At 47.0% G+C, this 15,188-nt stretch overlaps 1 protein-coding gene across 1 annotated transcript in view; it reads left to right on the top strand.

Annotated features, from left to right (window-relative positions):
- The window catches only part of CDKAL1 (CDK5 regulatory subunit associated protein 1 like 1), a 768,993-nt gene that overhangs the window by 606,879 nt on the left and 146,926 nt on the right, over nt 1-15,188 (top strand). Inside the window, exon 12 of the mRNA XM_045295775.1 lies at nt 5,427-5,525. Within this exon, the coding sequence (XP_045151710.1) occupies nt 5,427-5,525 (99 nt within the window). The remainder of the gene's footprint in view (nt 1-5,426; nt 5,526-15,188) is intronic.

Genomic DNA, 15,188 nt, shown 5'->3' with positions numbered 1-15,188 from the left:
GCTAGATGGCCGCTTGTTTACCTTCAAGCCTTTAAGACCCCAGACGCGATATCTTTTGATAGCCGGGCACCATCAGCTTTCTTCATTTGCTTATGCACCCATTTGTCTTCAGCAATTGTATCGGGGAGGTGAGCACACAATGATACGATTTTTCGTTCCTTGATGCCTGATAACTGATCCCTTCGGCACCTTGTGATCACGCAGGCTGGTGTGCGTCTTCCATATGGGCTTTGTTGCTTCTGAGCTAGATGGCCGCTTGTTTACCTTCAAGCCTTTAAAACCCCAGACGCTGTATCTTTTGATAGCTGGGCACCATCAGCTTTCTAACCTGGAAGAAGTTCTAAGAAAATCAACAGTTGCACTGGTGAGAAAAGTGTTAAGGAAGTTATGCTTAGGAATTATTTTCCCCTGAGGACAAGACACAACCACTTATTGTTCAAGGGTCCCAAAGACTATCCTGTGAGAATCTTACTGGGAAACCAGTCCCCATCCTCCACAGAGCTCTGATCTTGCCCCTCCAGACATTTTTGTTCCCTACACTCCCTACAACCAGACATGTAAGAGGAACACGATCAAGTTGAGTCCCTGTCATTTTGGCCCGGTGGTCAATCACACAGTGCAGACAGTTCCTTGAGGAATGGTTGGAGAGGCAGAAAGCACAGCCTTCACAAAGGTGTGAACCTAGGTGGTGGCTAGGTCAAGGAACAATAGTGCCCCAGTGTGAGACTTTTGCATAGTAAAAGTCTCTGCTTTTTTCTAGCAGGGCTTTTGTGTTATCCTCCTATAAGAAAAAAGGTTGTCACTGCATTCAGTCCTCAGACGGTGGAGTACAAAAGCAAAATATGGGGAGAGGGAGGCAACAAAGAGGAGCTGATGCCATGGGCTCAAATAGAAAGTAAATATGTTTAAAATGATGATGGCAACTTAAGTACAAAGATGCTTGATACAGTTAATGTATGGAATGTTATAAGAGCTGTGAGAGCCCTCAATAAGATGATTTTTTTTTTTTAAGTACTGTATAAAGTGCCTGTAAATCCAAGGTCGGCAAAGATGCGGCTTAGGGAATCTAAGAATTGCCCGTGTAAGGAGGGCTCGTGGCACAGTGGTTAAGCATTTTCCTGCTCCGCAATGGTCAGTAGTTCAAACCTCCCAGCCACTCAGTGGGAGAAAGATGTGGCAGTTGGCTCTCCCAAAGATTGACAGCCTCGAAAGCCCTCTGGACTGTTCTCCTCTGTCCTGCAGGCTCACTGTGAGTCAAAACGTGTTGGGTGTTCAGCCCACCGTGAGTGCAGGACCCACCCTGCTGTTACCTTGAAAGGTCCTCCTCCCGCTCTGGACTGCGGCTTTTCACGTTGCTTATCGACGGTGAGGGTGTCTTGAAGGTGCCTCCTACGTGAGGAGACGCTCGCCATGCCCACTGTGCCTGGGCCACCCTTGTTACAAGTCCCTCGCAGGGCTTGTTTACCGGGTTGACTTTTTAAGCCTGGAGCGAACTAACAGGTGGTTGCATGACTGAGCTGTCTGTTTTAACAAGCTAAAAAGTGGGAGGTAATTTAGACACAGTATGATGCAATAGGAAAAGACCTAATTATTCCATTTTTGGCTCAGCTTTAAGTTTCAGTTAAAACGGCTGATAGCAGGGCTCAACAGGTTTGTTCGAGTTACTCTTCCTGTTCCCTACATGCAGGAAGCTGCCTCACCAGTCACAACGGCCCTGTTTTAGTGACATGCACGTGAAACCCGGAGTGTTAGCACCGCTGAGCTGTGAAGGCCGCAGGCTCTGGGAGTCTCATGTCCAAAGCAGCTTGAGCACACGCTGGAAATGCACTTGTAGCTTCGCTCTCTGAACTCAGCATGCCCTGAGAGCAAAGCCCGACAGACCAGACTGCTCACTGTTGTTTGACCTGTTCTGTGCATCCTGATCTATGGTGCACCTGGGAGCCGTCTGCAGCCCATCGATGAAGAATAACCAACTGTGCCGACTAGTTAGTTGCCTTGAGGTCAAGGGGCTCCCCCTGGAAGCAGACATATCGGGTCTAGGATCTAGATCCGGGCCCAGCCCACTTTACTTGTGTGGAGCCATATGGTAAATATTTAAGAGTTTGGGAAGTACACGTGATCTACTGTTTCAGCACGAATACAACCACAGACACGACAGAAAGGAATGGGGGTGTGACTCTGTCGCAGGAAAACGTCCTTGGCAAAAAGCAGGCAGTGGGCTGAGTCGGGCCTGCAAGCCAAAGTCGACCTCCATTCTGGGTCCCTGACGGTGCTCACCCTGGGCAATGTGGCTCTGACTTCACAGGTTTTAAGTTAACTGGCCTGGGTAACACTCAACACTTTGAATGCGTGTCGTCAAGAATGCACTGCCTTTGCATGGAATTCATTTCTGGTTAGACAAGGGCCATTACTCTATCACTGGCTTCTTTTGGAGTGAATCTAAGACTGTTCTTGCCATTCATACCCCACCCTTCCTTCTCATGATGGTTTGCGGTAGCCCATAATAAAAGGCAGATAGAGGGTCTAGCTATCAAAATGGAGATAGGAATTCACAACCCGCATGAGAAGGTCAGGCAGAATAATCTCTGGATATTCTTTGTCTGCCTGCCAACTCCAGCCATTTCTGGGACTGATTCGTCTTTGCAATGCTACCTAAGGTAACCTCTGACATGCTACCTATCCTACTATCTTCCCCAGCATAATTTCCTCTCTTTGGGGAGGGGGAAAATTCCCCAATGTTTCATATTAAGCCTCCTCTCAAAGGAAGTGTTAGTATCCATTTTCTGATTGAAGTACAAGCCAAGAAGTGTTACATCAACCCAGTGGGTGTATGAAAAGGAAGGAGAAAATTATGAGCGCTTGCAGACTTTGCTGGGCAAGCGGGCCTATTCAAAACAGATGCCAAGGCTCGCAGAGCTAACATTTCATTAGCCAAGGGGACTGTTTCCAATCATCAGAGGGACACGTCTTCTTCCCTGTGAGGAGAAGTGGGTGTTAAATAACTTTTAGAGTTAGATGCTTAGAAGCGAGGCTCAGAGGTGGGCAGGGGAGAAAGGAATTTAGGCTGAGCTGTGGGGAAGGATGACTTTGAGCAGATGCCATCAGGCGGAAACAAGATTGAGAGATTGGAACAATGGCCACTTGGAACTCTGGCTCCACAGGTAGTTCTGAAATAGGCAGATTGGTCCAAGGGAAAACTTCATGTTTGTACAAATGACTTAATGCAGACCCCATTGAAATGCCAGGAGCCCTGGTGGCACAAGGAATAAGCGCTGGGCTGCTAACAGAAAGATCAATGGTTTTAATCCACCTGTGGCTCTGCGGGAGAAAAGACCTGGCAACCTCTTCCTGTGGAGATGACAGTTTAGGAAATTCCACAGGTCCCTGTGAATCAAAATCAGCGTGAAGGCACGCAGTAAGGGCAATTGCAATACCAGATCCAACTACGCAGTACAATCAAGAAGATGATTTGGGACGCAGTCAAGATTGCTGGGATTGAGGTATGCTGGGATTGAGCGTACTGGAGTTGGTAGACAGGAACGACTCTCCGAGGAAGCATGAATACCAAACCCACTGCCATCGAGGGGATTCTAATTCATTTGCAACTCTATTGGACAGAGCTGATGGGAGGATTTCCAAGGATTGGAAATAGGCCCATAGGGTTTCTGAGCCGGTGAATCTCTATAGCAGCAGACACCTCCTCATGCTCCTCTTTCTCAGCTGGTAGGTACGAACTACCAACCTTGTGGTTAGCAGCCCCGTGAGTAATCCGTGGTACCACAGGACTCTTATGTAAGTCAGAAGATAGAAAGCTGAGTGTCCTGGTAGTCAGAATATCAAGATCAAAGTAGAACCAGAAGTGAGCTGGGTCCGTGTTAACCAAAGCAAGTCACTTATGAGGTAGCATTTCAAGATGTGTTTGTGGGCTAATTCTAAGATATTTTTAAAATACCCCAAACATCCATATGTTTCAGAAATAGTTTATCTGTAAGGTAGAAATGTTCTAATCTGCCAACAGGTGAGAGAAATTCTTAAGAATATCCTCTTAAGCTGGGCGCCGTTTCTGGTTCTGTTTGGTGAAAGGGTGAACTGGGAGTGGTTGTGGGGAGAGGACCAAGGAGCAGTGTCTACCAGGATAATTCGATTACTTGGACCAACCGGCAGTGGTCATGAAGACAGCCCAGGACCGGGCAGTGTTATTTTTTGTGTTACACCGAAGGTCACATGAGTCAGAGCTGACTCAGCGGTCACTCAAAACAGCGTCCAGATGGATAAACCTGCGTCCAGTTGGATCCAGCAGCCCTGCTTCCATAAGTCACCCGTTTCTTTAAAAATGCTCATTCAAATGTAAGAATCATGTCGCCTTTAAAAGGTCATAATGCAGAAGAAAAGATGTCAGAAATGTGAGGGTTTCAGAGGCTCTAGAAGGGATTGTGGATCAGTATATACACAAGGATATTTGGCAAAGATAAATTCCGAAGTGGGGGAAAACAAATTTCAGAGCAATATTTAGAGAGAGACTGCTTTTCTCTGAAAGTCGTAGTCAGTTGGGCACACACATCTCTACTCATCTTCAGACCATCTGAAACCATATTTAAAGTTGCTCATGGTGGTTTTGGTGAACGGACGGGTCACGACGGATGAGGAACTGAGCGCCGCGCTGCTGCCTCTAGTCAGCTGTCCCAGGGGGACCCCACATTCCTCCTCTTGAGGGATCCCGGGGGACTTGAAGGGTGCCCGACTTTGCCGGCATGCTTTCCACTTGAGCAGAGCATGGCATTCGAGGCAAAAAGAGACTTCTCTTTCCGTAAACGGAGCCAGTTTCAGGCATCACCGTTGAATAGGTCGGTGCCTAACATGGGTGTCATCATTCATTCAACGCATCTTTTATCCATTGAGTGCCACCTGCAGTGTGTGAGACAACCACGCCAGGCACTAGGACCACCGCAGTGACAAAATACAGATGTCTTCATGCCTGCTGGCGCAAGCAGACAGGCTGCAGCTGTAACCAGGAAGGCTGAAGGAGCAGATGCCCGTCAGTACCCAGTTCAGAGCACCAGCACTTGGTAGTACACTGAAAGTGCCTACACGCAAGCGCATGTGTTGATTTTCTCAGCGTTTTCTGTACAGTCTCTGAGTCACATCTTTTTAAAGGGGCTTTTAATTTTTTCTTTTAATGAGTGTGTCTTAATTATGAACCATTCCAGCAAGAAGATGCCTGACTGCTCAGTGACAATTACCCACATAACCATGGAGTGACTTCGGCTTCTAATTGCATCCACGTGTCCCAGGTTGACACTGTTGCCCCCTCCTCCAGCTTTCTGAAAGAAAACCCTCTTAACTAAGTAATGTTTTTTAAGGTGCATACACCTCTTCATTTTTACCACCTGCCAACTCCAATGTTTGTCTGTTTGTTTCCTTCGCAGAAAAAGCAAAGAACGAAAGATCTTTCTCGGGTGTTTCATTCTTACAACCCATATGACCACAAGGTAAGAGAAGCGTGCTGTCAGTACACTACACTGGTAGTGTGAATCTTTTAGGATGTGTAGCATGATTTTGGCCAAATTTGTGATTTTTAAGTCTAGTTGCCAATTGCATATTTCAATTTTAGTTGACTTTAATTTAAAACTCTTTCACCTTTTAAACAGGAAACAGGACACTTTAATTTCTGAACTAAAGTAATTCTTTGTTCATATTAGAATTTGGTTGCTTGTTGTCACGCAAATCATCTAGAACAGTGGTTCTCAACCTGTGGGTCGCAACCCCTTTGGGGTTCAAACTACCCTTTCACAGGGGTTGCCCGATTCATAACAGTAGCAACGAAAATAACTTTATGGTTGGGGGAGGGGGTCCCCACAACATGAGGAACTGTATGAAAGGGGCGCAGCATTAGGAAGGTGGAGAACCACTGCTCTAGAAGACGGTGAAAAGGCAGGATCGTGGGTGTTGTGGTGTTGGGTTGGATTTTCTTTTCTTGTTCCAAACAGCATAGTGGATCATCTTGGCTTCTGGGATATATAAAAAGATCATTGAAATATAGACTGCCAACACTTGATTCTCCAGTGCAAGTGATATAAAGTTATTTTTAAGCATAGAAATCGTAACAAAAATCTGTATCTAACCTGATATGTGAAATATGCATTGGCAAAAGCTTTGCTGGAAGACAAGACCAAATAATACCATGAGTTTCATCTTCTCTGGTGCTGCTGTGACAAATGAGTGGCCTTCATTCTGAGAAGGTCAAGTTCAGAGTGCTGGCTCCAGGGGAAGGCCTTCTCTCTGGGTGAGCTCTGAGGAACGGGTCTTGCCTCCTTCGGCACCCAGCGTCCAGGCACCAATATCCCCCGGTGTCTAGGAGCTTCACGAGTTTGGGACCTCAGAGCCAAAGGACACACTTCACTCCTGACCCTTCCTTCCTGGCGATAGTAAGGCATCTAATCTTTGCTTTGGTTATCTTACAAGATGAAAGGGGTTGCAGACCACCCCCTAGAGAAACCCGCCTTACATCAGGCCAGGGATCAAGGGTGTTCCGTCCCACCTCTATTCCTGATACTGGTTTATCACATTACATCGCATTGTGTGCGTGATGGCATTGCGGGGGGTGGTCCATACATCAGTGCACAGTACACACTGCCACACCACTGAGATACATGGCCCAGCCAAGTTGATACATGTTATGGGGTGAGGGGGAGCAGGGAGACACAATTCAAATCACAAGCCCCACATTCCCATCCCACAGCTTTATAAATGTATCATCAATCTCATTTTATCCGAACCCACACTCTCCGCTCCCGCTTCCATATTTGAGGAATTCCCAGGTACCTTCTTCATTAACAGGCACTTCATCATACAGTTGTACAAGATAACGACTCCTTTAAAAGTAAAAATTAAGGGTATGAATTGTTGAATGGAAAACCAGTTTGCCCTGTACGCTTTCACACATCACAATGAAAAGTAATCATGATAATATGTAAGTAACCATCTTTTAAAAATCCGTCACATCACACTGCCCTGGAGAATACATCTTCAAAGATGTCTTTGACCTGGGCAGAGCTTCCCTGCCATGTACCCTTCTGGAGAATCTGTTCATTATCACGCTCACACAAACAAACCTGCGTCTATGAATTCACATGGAGCCATGTGGCAGGGATGTTTAAGTAGCCACAAGAAGTCATGTGAGAACTACTCTCAGCTGAAAACACAGAGCTGGCTGTCTGTGTTGGGCTGGTGGGCGGGGTGGGATCTTGTAGCCGTTGTTCATAGACGTTGCAAGAACTTGAGAAACTTCTAGAGTTTCTGTAGTTGGTTGCATAATAAAAACATGTAAGAAGAGTGGTGCTCAGGTGCCTTGGTGGTCATGGTGATGTTCCAGGGCTCCATACTGTGTCGTTTCAAGTTGCATTTTCCAAGTTAAATCAGTCGCTTTGCAAAACATGGCCGCTGGTTTGAGAGGGAGCCTGTGTGTCTGCTGATGCGGTCAGAAGGTGCAGGCTGACAACAGCAGCAGGATTGGCCCCGTTTCCCATGGCAGTGTTGCTATTTATTACTGGTTGGGGGTTGTTTTTAGAGGAAGTCATTTCTATCAACATAAATTCAACAGTGGATAAGGTTAGCATTGAACGACGGCACCAGAAGCATCTAGAAGAAATCAAAGGTTTGGTCTGACTTGTGTAAATTTTGCCCACATCTAACATTAATTTTTTTTTTAATTCGCAGTTAGGGGAAATTCCATTATGCTTTTATTAGAACTCTTAATTGGATTTAGCCATGTGCAGATTCTACCAGCTTCCTCTTTATATCCTTTGTGGCATCGTATCAAAGTCACCTCAAATGGTTTTGGCTTCCTTTGTGAAGAGTCCATTCCCCTTGAGATTAGTCATCCGGCAGTGAGGCGTTGAACGCAAATGCTAGCTGGTGTGCCCTTTGGAGCAGGCTGCTAAATTATTCTACTTAACTGGACTGCTCAGGAGGGTTGCTGGTGGAGTGAAGGGACATAGGCTGCTGACTCAAGGGCCGTGGTTTGAACCGATAGACAGGAGAGAGATGAGGCTGCTACTCCCATGAAGATGGACAGCGTCTGAAACGCTACAGAGCACTTTTACTCTGCCGGAGGGGGTCACTGGGAGTCAGAACCCACAGCCACAGAGTGGTGGGCACTGCTGAGTCAGTGGTCTGCGCACCTCCCAGTGTTTGCCCTGTTGGCACCTGTTCCTCTTCTGGGTATGTGTTGTCAAGGAAAGGGAGAGCTTCGTGCGAGGCCAATCCTTGCCCCCGTGGTAGTGCCCTCCCGTATTGACGGCCCTTCACCTGTCCAAGCTAACCTTGTTCCTTTTAACCTTGTCACTTGCTGATTGCAGTGTCCCCAGAGACTGAAACCACAAAGGACTGAGAACTCGGTGCTGTGTTCTCAGTCCGAAGCATGTTGCTTTTCTTTCACGTAAACAAAATGATGGGGCTCTATTTCAATGGCTTGGTTATTCTAATTACCCAATTATAGTCAAACACATTAGTCTATGAGGCAGATAGTTTCTAAAATACTACAAGATGTGGTTGAAGTTGGTAAAAACACTTCAGGTTCAATGAAATTTGTGGAGTAAGCCAATCATGTAAATACATACGGAGAAGTCCACAATGAAATTTGGAGTTCTTTGTTATCTGCTATACATACAGATAACTCCACAATGAAATTTGTGGAGTAAGCCAACCAGATATACAGATAACAACTATGCATGAAAACCCAATGGAGCTTATCCGTTCTGTCACATGGGGCTTCGCTGAGTGAAAAGTGACTCATGACCCTTACCCACAGTATACATAAGACACCCAGTTACTGTCTCCGCGTGTGGCAGAGCAGAAGTAGGGTTTTCAGTGGCTGGCTTTTTAAAAGTAGACCAGTAGCTTGTTCTTCAGAAATGACTCTGGTCAACTTGAACTTGCATCCCTTTGGTGGGCAGCCACGCACAACACTCTAGCCAAGCCCAGTAACCGCTTGCACTATCCAGAGACTGTCTCTCGATACATTCAATGGACTTCCAAACGTTTGTGGAAAATTGTCATTATCTTTTCTTTCTTTTTTTTTCCTAATCATTTTATTAGGGGCTCATACAACTCTTATCACAATCCATACATACATCAATGGTGTAAAGCGCATTTGTACATTCATTGCCCCCATCATTCTCAAAACATTTCCTCTCCACTTAAGCCCCTGGCCTTAGGTCCTCATTTTCCCCCTCCCTCCCCGCTCCCCCCTCCTTCATGAGCACTTGATAATTTATAAATTATTATTTTGTCATATCTTGCCCTGTCCGACGTCTCCCTTCACCCACTTTTCTGTTGTCTGTCCCCCAGGGAGGAGGTCACATGTAGTTCCCTGTAATTGGTTCCCTCTTTCCAACCCATTCTCCCTCTACCCTCCCAGTATCGCCACTCACTCCACTGGTCCTGTAGGGATCATCCACCCTGGATTCCCTGTATTTCCAGTTCCTATCTGTACCAGTGTACATCTTCTGGTCCAGCCAGACCTGCAAGGTAGAATTTGTGTCATGATAGTGGGAGTGGGGAGGAAGCATTTAGGAACTAGAGGAAAGTTGTATTTTTTCACTCCATTTGTCTACTACCTTTTAAAACCCCCCTCATATCTATTTGTCTCGAGAGAGAGAAAGACATCATATTAAAACTATAATTTCAAGTAGAGAAGTGGATGAGGCTGCATAAAATAAGATGAATAATGTGTCCAGGACTGTTGAAACCAAAAAAATTAAAAAGAAAGCAAACTGTGGTCTGTCCCTGGGAATGAAGGTTGTGCTAGTCTTCCTTTCTCTCCAGCTAAATTCCTTTTCTCGTTCATTTTGGCCCTGCGGAAAGTGTGTCCCAAAGAAGGATGACTCAGCATTTCAGGGCTCCGTTAGGCTGAGTCAACTCTGTTACGCTGAAACACAACTCCTAAACTAAACTGAAGTTGGCATCATTTGCTGCAGGTTTCATCCCAAATCATCGCGGGCCAGTTCAGCGGTAGCCCAGCCTCCTAGAAGCTGCTAAAACAGTTATAGTTACAAAGATTAGTCACTGCAACCATTTTATTCACCCTGTCAGTTAGTGATATTTTTTCTCCACTCTGCTCCTCTCCCTCAAACAAGATCACTCCTGCCTGCCCCCAGACACGGGATAGTCACCAGGTTAACCAAACTGGGTGTTTGTGTGAGGCCCGGTGCAACCCCCTGCCGTATCATATACCCTGAGGCCAGGATGCAGGCTGTACGTGGTCCGTGGGTTTTCTCTTCAACGCTGTTGCCGAAAGCAAATAAAGTGCAGCGCAAGGTTTGCACCCACACCGAGTCTTAAGGAACCTGGCCTTTTTTTTTTTTTTAATCGTTTTATTGGGGGCTCATACAACTCTTATCACAATCCATACATACATCAATGGTGTAAAGCACATTTGTACATTCATTGCCCTCATCATTCTCAAAACATTTCCTCTCCACTTAAGGCCCCTGCATTAGGTCCTCACTTTCCCCTCCCTCCCCGCTCCCCCCTCCCTCATGAGCCTGTGATAATTTATATATTATCACATTGTCATATCTTGCCCTGTCCAACGTCTCCCTTCACCCACTTTTCTGTTGTCTGTCCCCCAGGGAGGAGGTCACATGTAGTTCCCTGTAATCGGTTCCCTCTTCCCTACCCACTCTCCCTTTACCCTCCCAGTATCGCCACTCTCCCCACTGGTCCTGAAGGGATCATCCGCCCTGGATTCCCTGTGTTTCCAGTTCCTATCTGTACCAGTGTACATCCTCTGGTCTAGCCAGACTTGCAAGGTAGAATTGGGATCATGATAGTGGGCGCGAGGAGGAAGCATTTAGGAAGTAGAGGAAAATTGCATTTTTCATCGTTGCTACATCGCACCCTGACTGGCTCGTCTCCTCCCCGAGACCCCTCTGCAGTCTTCTTTGCAGTCAGTCGTCCAGGCTCACGGTGACCCCCTGGACGGCAGAGTGAAATGCTGCCCCATCTTCAAGATGGTTGGTACCCCCATCTGTGGCAGTGGCGCCTGTGTCTGCCGAGGGCCTTCCAATCTAGGGGGCTCGCGTAGCATGATCTCCAACAAGAACTGTGTTATGTGGTCCATCGGCTGATTTGTAAAAGGAGGCCTTGCTTCCCAGGCTGAAAGCGCTGCTGAAACCTGTCCACCATGGGCAACTTTGCTTGTCCTAGAAATGCCAGCTTCCAGCGTATAAAAACTCAAAACTCACTGCCATGAAGTTGCTTCCAACACTTAGCATCCCTGTCTGGGGGTTCTCAGCCTGTCAATCTTTGTGGAAGCAGAAAGCCTCGGCTTTCTCCCACAGAGCAGCCGGTGGGTTTGTATCTCCCACCTTGCTGTTAGCAGTCCAGCACTTGCCCGATAGTGCCACCAGAGCTCTCGCACCCTCACTCAGGGCCACTGAGTCCATGCTGACTCAGTGGGACCCTAAAGAACAGGGTAGACCTACCCCTGAGGGTTTCCAAGACTGCCACTCTTTACAGGAGCAGCAAGCCTCGTCTTCCTCCAGCGGAGCGGCTGGTGGTTCCAACTGCCGGCCTTATGGTTAGCAGCCCAGGACGTTACCCAGTGAACCACCAGGGCTTCTAGCAACACATTCACCACCCTAGGATGCCAAACTAGCAGGCAAGCACGAGCCAAGGAAAATACTTATTTCTCGACTATTGTTTTAAATGCTGCTTGAGACAGAAAGACTTTCATTTTGGAGAGGTATTAGGGGTTCCATATCTGTTTGCCCACATACTTTTAAGAATTTTTGTGATAAATAAAGACGTAAACAGCAACAAAAGAAGGCTAGGCCAACATTCCTTCCCCTTTCTCTGTACAGACAAAAGAGCCTTGGGAAACAGAGCCTGAAGCAGCAGCTAGTCTCATTGTATTTTAGGCTTTGAGTCATGGTTTGCAAACCTCCTTGGCTCCCACCTCCATTAAAAAAAAAAAAATGTTATCCAGCACCCCCTGACCCCTTTGTCCTATTGCCCATAATTCCAGGGTAAAGTGTTGGTTGGCATCTGCTTTTGCAGCCTCCCTGGATCATTCAGGGGACACACTCCCCTGGGGGCGGGGGGCAGACAATATTGCCTACTTTGGGAAATACTGTCCTGTTCTTCTTTGTTTGCTTGTTTTTAAAATTTCTTTGTTGTTTTAATCAACAAAATGCATAGGAAATGTCTATTTCTCGTACTTGCTGGTTCGATCCTGTTAGGATTCTGTTCTCAGGAGTCGCCCTGGTGGCCTAGTGGTGGGTTACTTGGTGGGATACCAACTGCAAGGTCAGCACCTAAAAGCCACCAGCAGCTTTGTGGAAGATTGGGCTTTCTACTCCCGTAAAGAGTTACAGGCTTGGAAACTCACAGGTGCAGTTCTACCTGGTCTTGTAAGATCACCATGAGCCACCATTGACTCAGTGGCAGTAAATTTGGTTGTGTGTGTGTTGGGGGGTAGGAGTGGGGGGCGTGCACATGAGTGCTCACACCATGATGTCTTCAGGGGAAATCTAAGATCATTAATCAGACACTTACAAGCTTCTAATACCAAAAGCTATTATGAAATATGGAAACGTTTGGAAAGAAAAAAAGAAAATTTGGTTCTGATCTATAGAGGCTTTTTAACATGCGCAATTTTGAGTAAACTTCTAAAAATGGTTAATTTGTACAAATTAATATATACTCCAGTATTAATGGGAAGAGTAAGTCTTCAGAAGAAGTTTGTGTGGGTTTTTCCTTATTACTCTCTGGATTCTCATTTACGGAGAAGCAAAAACATCAATAACCGACACTAGTTGTTTTCAGACTTGAATGTGTTTAATCATCAGCTGTCAGTTCTACCCAACTCCCTGCCTTCAAGCCATTGCCGACTCATAGGGACTCCTGTGGGTTTCTGAGACTGTCACTGTTGATGGGCAGAGAAAGCCCAGTCTTTGTCCCACGGCGCTGCCCGTGGTTTCCAACTACCGGCCATGCAGATCTCAGCCCACCACGTAGCCACCACACCCCCAGGGCGCCACAGTCGTCTGTGGGGCTTATACAACAGATTGCTGGACACTAGCCCCAGAGTTTCTGAGGGTAGATCTCAGATGAGATCTGAGAACTTGCATTTTGCACATATTCTCAGGTGACAGTAAGACGGGTGTTCCAGGTAACACACTTTAAGAACCACTAAGCAAGTAAAAGATTTCTTGGAACGTGTGTGTTTGGTGGGGCTCTAACGATTATAGTTACTGTATCTTGTCAAGCAAGCTTCTCGTTTTTAGTGACTTAAGTAACTGTAATTGTGTCCTACGTAGAAAGGAGGTGTCATTCAATGCCCGGGATACACTCCGTGGATTAGGATGCTGTGTGACTGGCGAACAGCATATTACTGGACAGAGGCAGTGCCCGTACAGCCCTCGGTAGTGTTGTTGCTAGGTGCTGTCTAGGTGGTTCCAACCCGCAGCGACCCTACAGAATGTACGACAGAACGAAACACTGCCCGGCTACGAGCATCCTCAGCAGTGCTCTTAGGTTTGAGCCTATTGTTACAGCCACTAGGTCTTCCTCTTACTTGCTGCCCCTCCACTTTACCAAGCACGACGTCCTTCCCCAGGGACCGGTCTCTCCTAGCAACGTATCCCAAGCATGCGAGACCAAGTCTAACCACTTTTGTCTGTACGGAGCATTCTGACTATACTTCTTCCAGGACAGATCCGTTGGTACTTTCAATTCAGCAACATCACAGTTCAAATACATTTTTCTTCGGTCTTCTTATTCATCGTCCAACTTTCACTTGTATATGAGCCAACAGAAAATAGTACGGCTTGGAGATCATGTGATAGCATTTTGCAAGACCAACCACTTTTACCTTCTTCCATCCACACAAATGGCGGGCTGCTCTACATGTGACTACTCCAGATGGGACACACAGAAACCCAATGGAGTACAACTGTGGGGAGAGACAATGAGAAGCACACTGTCAGCCTCTAAGATCCAGTCCTGGGCAGACCGTGGAGCAAACTAACAATTGCTCTTATGGGCTTTCAGATTGAAGCTGAAGAAAATTCAAACAAGTCCGCAGGGCCCAAGATAGGACCTTGCGTATATCCTGCCTGCCTTTTGAGAACGTCTCAAGCACATCTTTGATGCATTGAGCACCACGGACTGAAGACCTGAATGGCTCTGGGATGACCTTGCGGACTCACAGCTGAAGAAAGCAAACGAGCATTAAAAAGACAGGAGACAAAGGAGATCAAAGTGGGTGTCAGAAGAGACTCTGAAACTTGCTCTGAATCAGAGTTAAAGCAAATGGAAGAAATGAAGTCAAAGAGCTAAACAGAGAATTTCTAAGGGCAACTCAAAAAGACAAAGCCAAATATTATAATGAAATGCGCAGTGTACAATCCTTAGTTTAAAAAATCCAAACTCACTGCTGTGGAATCAATGTCAACTCACAGTGACCCTACAGGACCGTGGAGAACTGCCTCTGTGGGTTTCCAAGACGAACTGGGTGTTTTTTTTTTCCAAGACTAACTCTTTACATGAGTAGAAACCCTTGTCTCTCTCCTAGGAAGTAACCATTTCTCCACCAGGGCTCCTTAGTTAAATCCTCATAAAGTCTGTATGTTAAAACCTTGTGGGAGTTCACCAGACAAAACTTGAGATCTGTATCCACTGGCTGCCAGCCTTGCCAGGGGTGTGTCTGGATAGGTCGGAGGCCTCACCAGCAGCCTACTGGGTGCGGGGAAGGGGTGGGGCTCAGATAGGGTGCATACAGAGATGCCCATGAGAAGCAGGTCACAGGTGCTGGTGTGAGGCTGTCAGTGGAGCCCCTGGCTGCCTCTGCCTTCCTAACCAGGGGCAGCTCCCGCCCAGAGCTGAGGGGCCACCAGCAGCCGTGGCAGGAGCAGAGGCCCCGGTACAGATGCTGCCCTGTGATGGAAGTGGAAGGCTACCGGCCTTGGGAAGTAGGGTGTCCCCTGAGCCCCCGCCGCTTGAGGCTCGGTTCACTGTGGTGGTCCGTAAAACCACCAGGGAGAACTCAAAAGAAGAGCTGCTTTCGCCCGAGTTAGAAAAGGAGACCTTACAGGACCAAGGACACGGATGCAGCCAGAAGCTGCCCGGACTGGCGTTAGGCGGTTCGTGCACCTTTACGCACGCACGCACGCACGCACGCACGC

This window comes from Echinops telfairi, unplaced genomic scaffold (genome assembly GCF_000313985.2).
Source record: "Echinops telfairi isolate 266 unplaced genomic scaffold, ASM31398v2 ScPeMD7_5868;HRSCAF=6743_0, whole genome shotgun sequence".
Taxonomy (NCBI): domain Eukaryota; kingdom Metazoa; phylum Chordata; class Mammalia; order Afrosoricida; family Tenrecidae; genus Echinops; species Echinops telfairi.
This window is presented reverse-complemented; position numbering and strand designations above follow the sequence as displayed.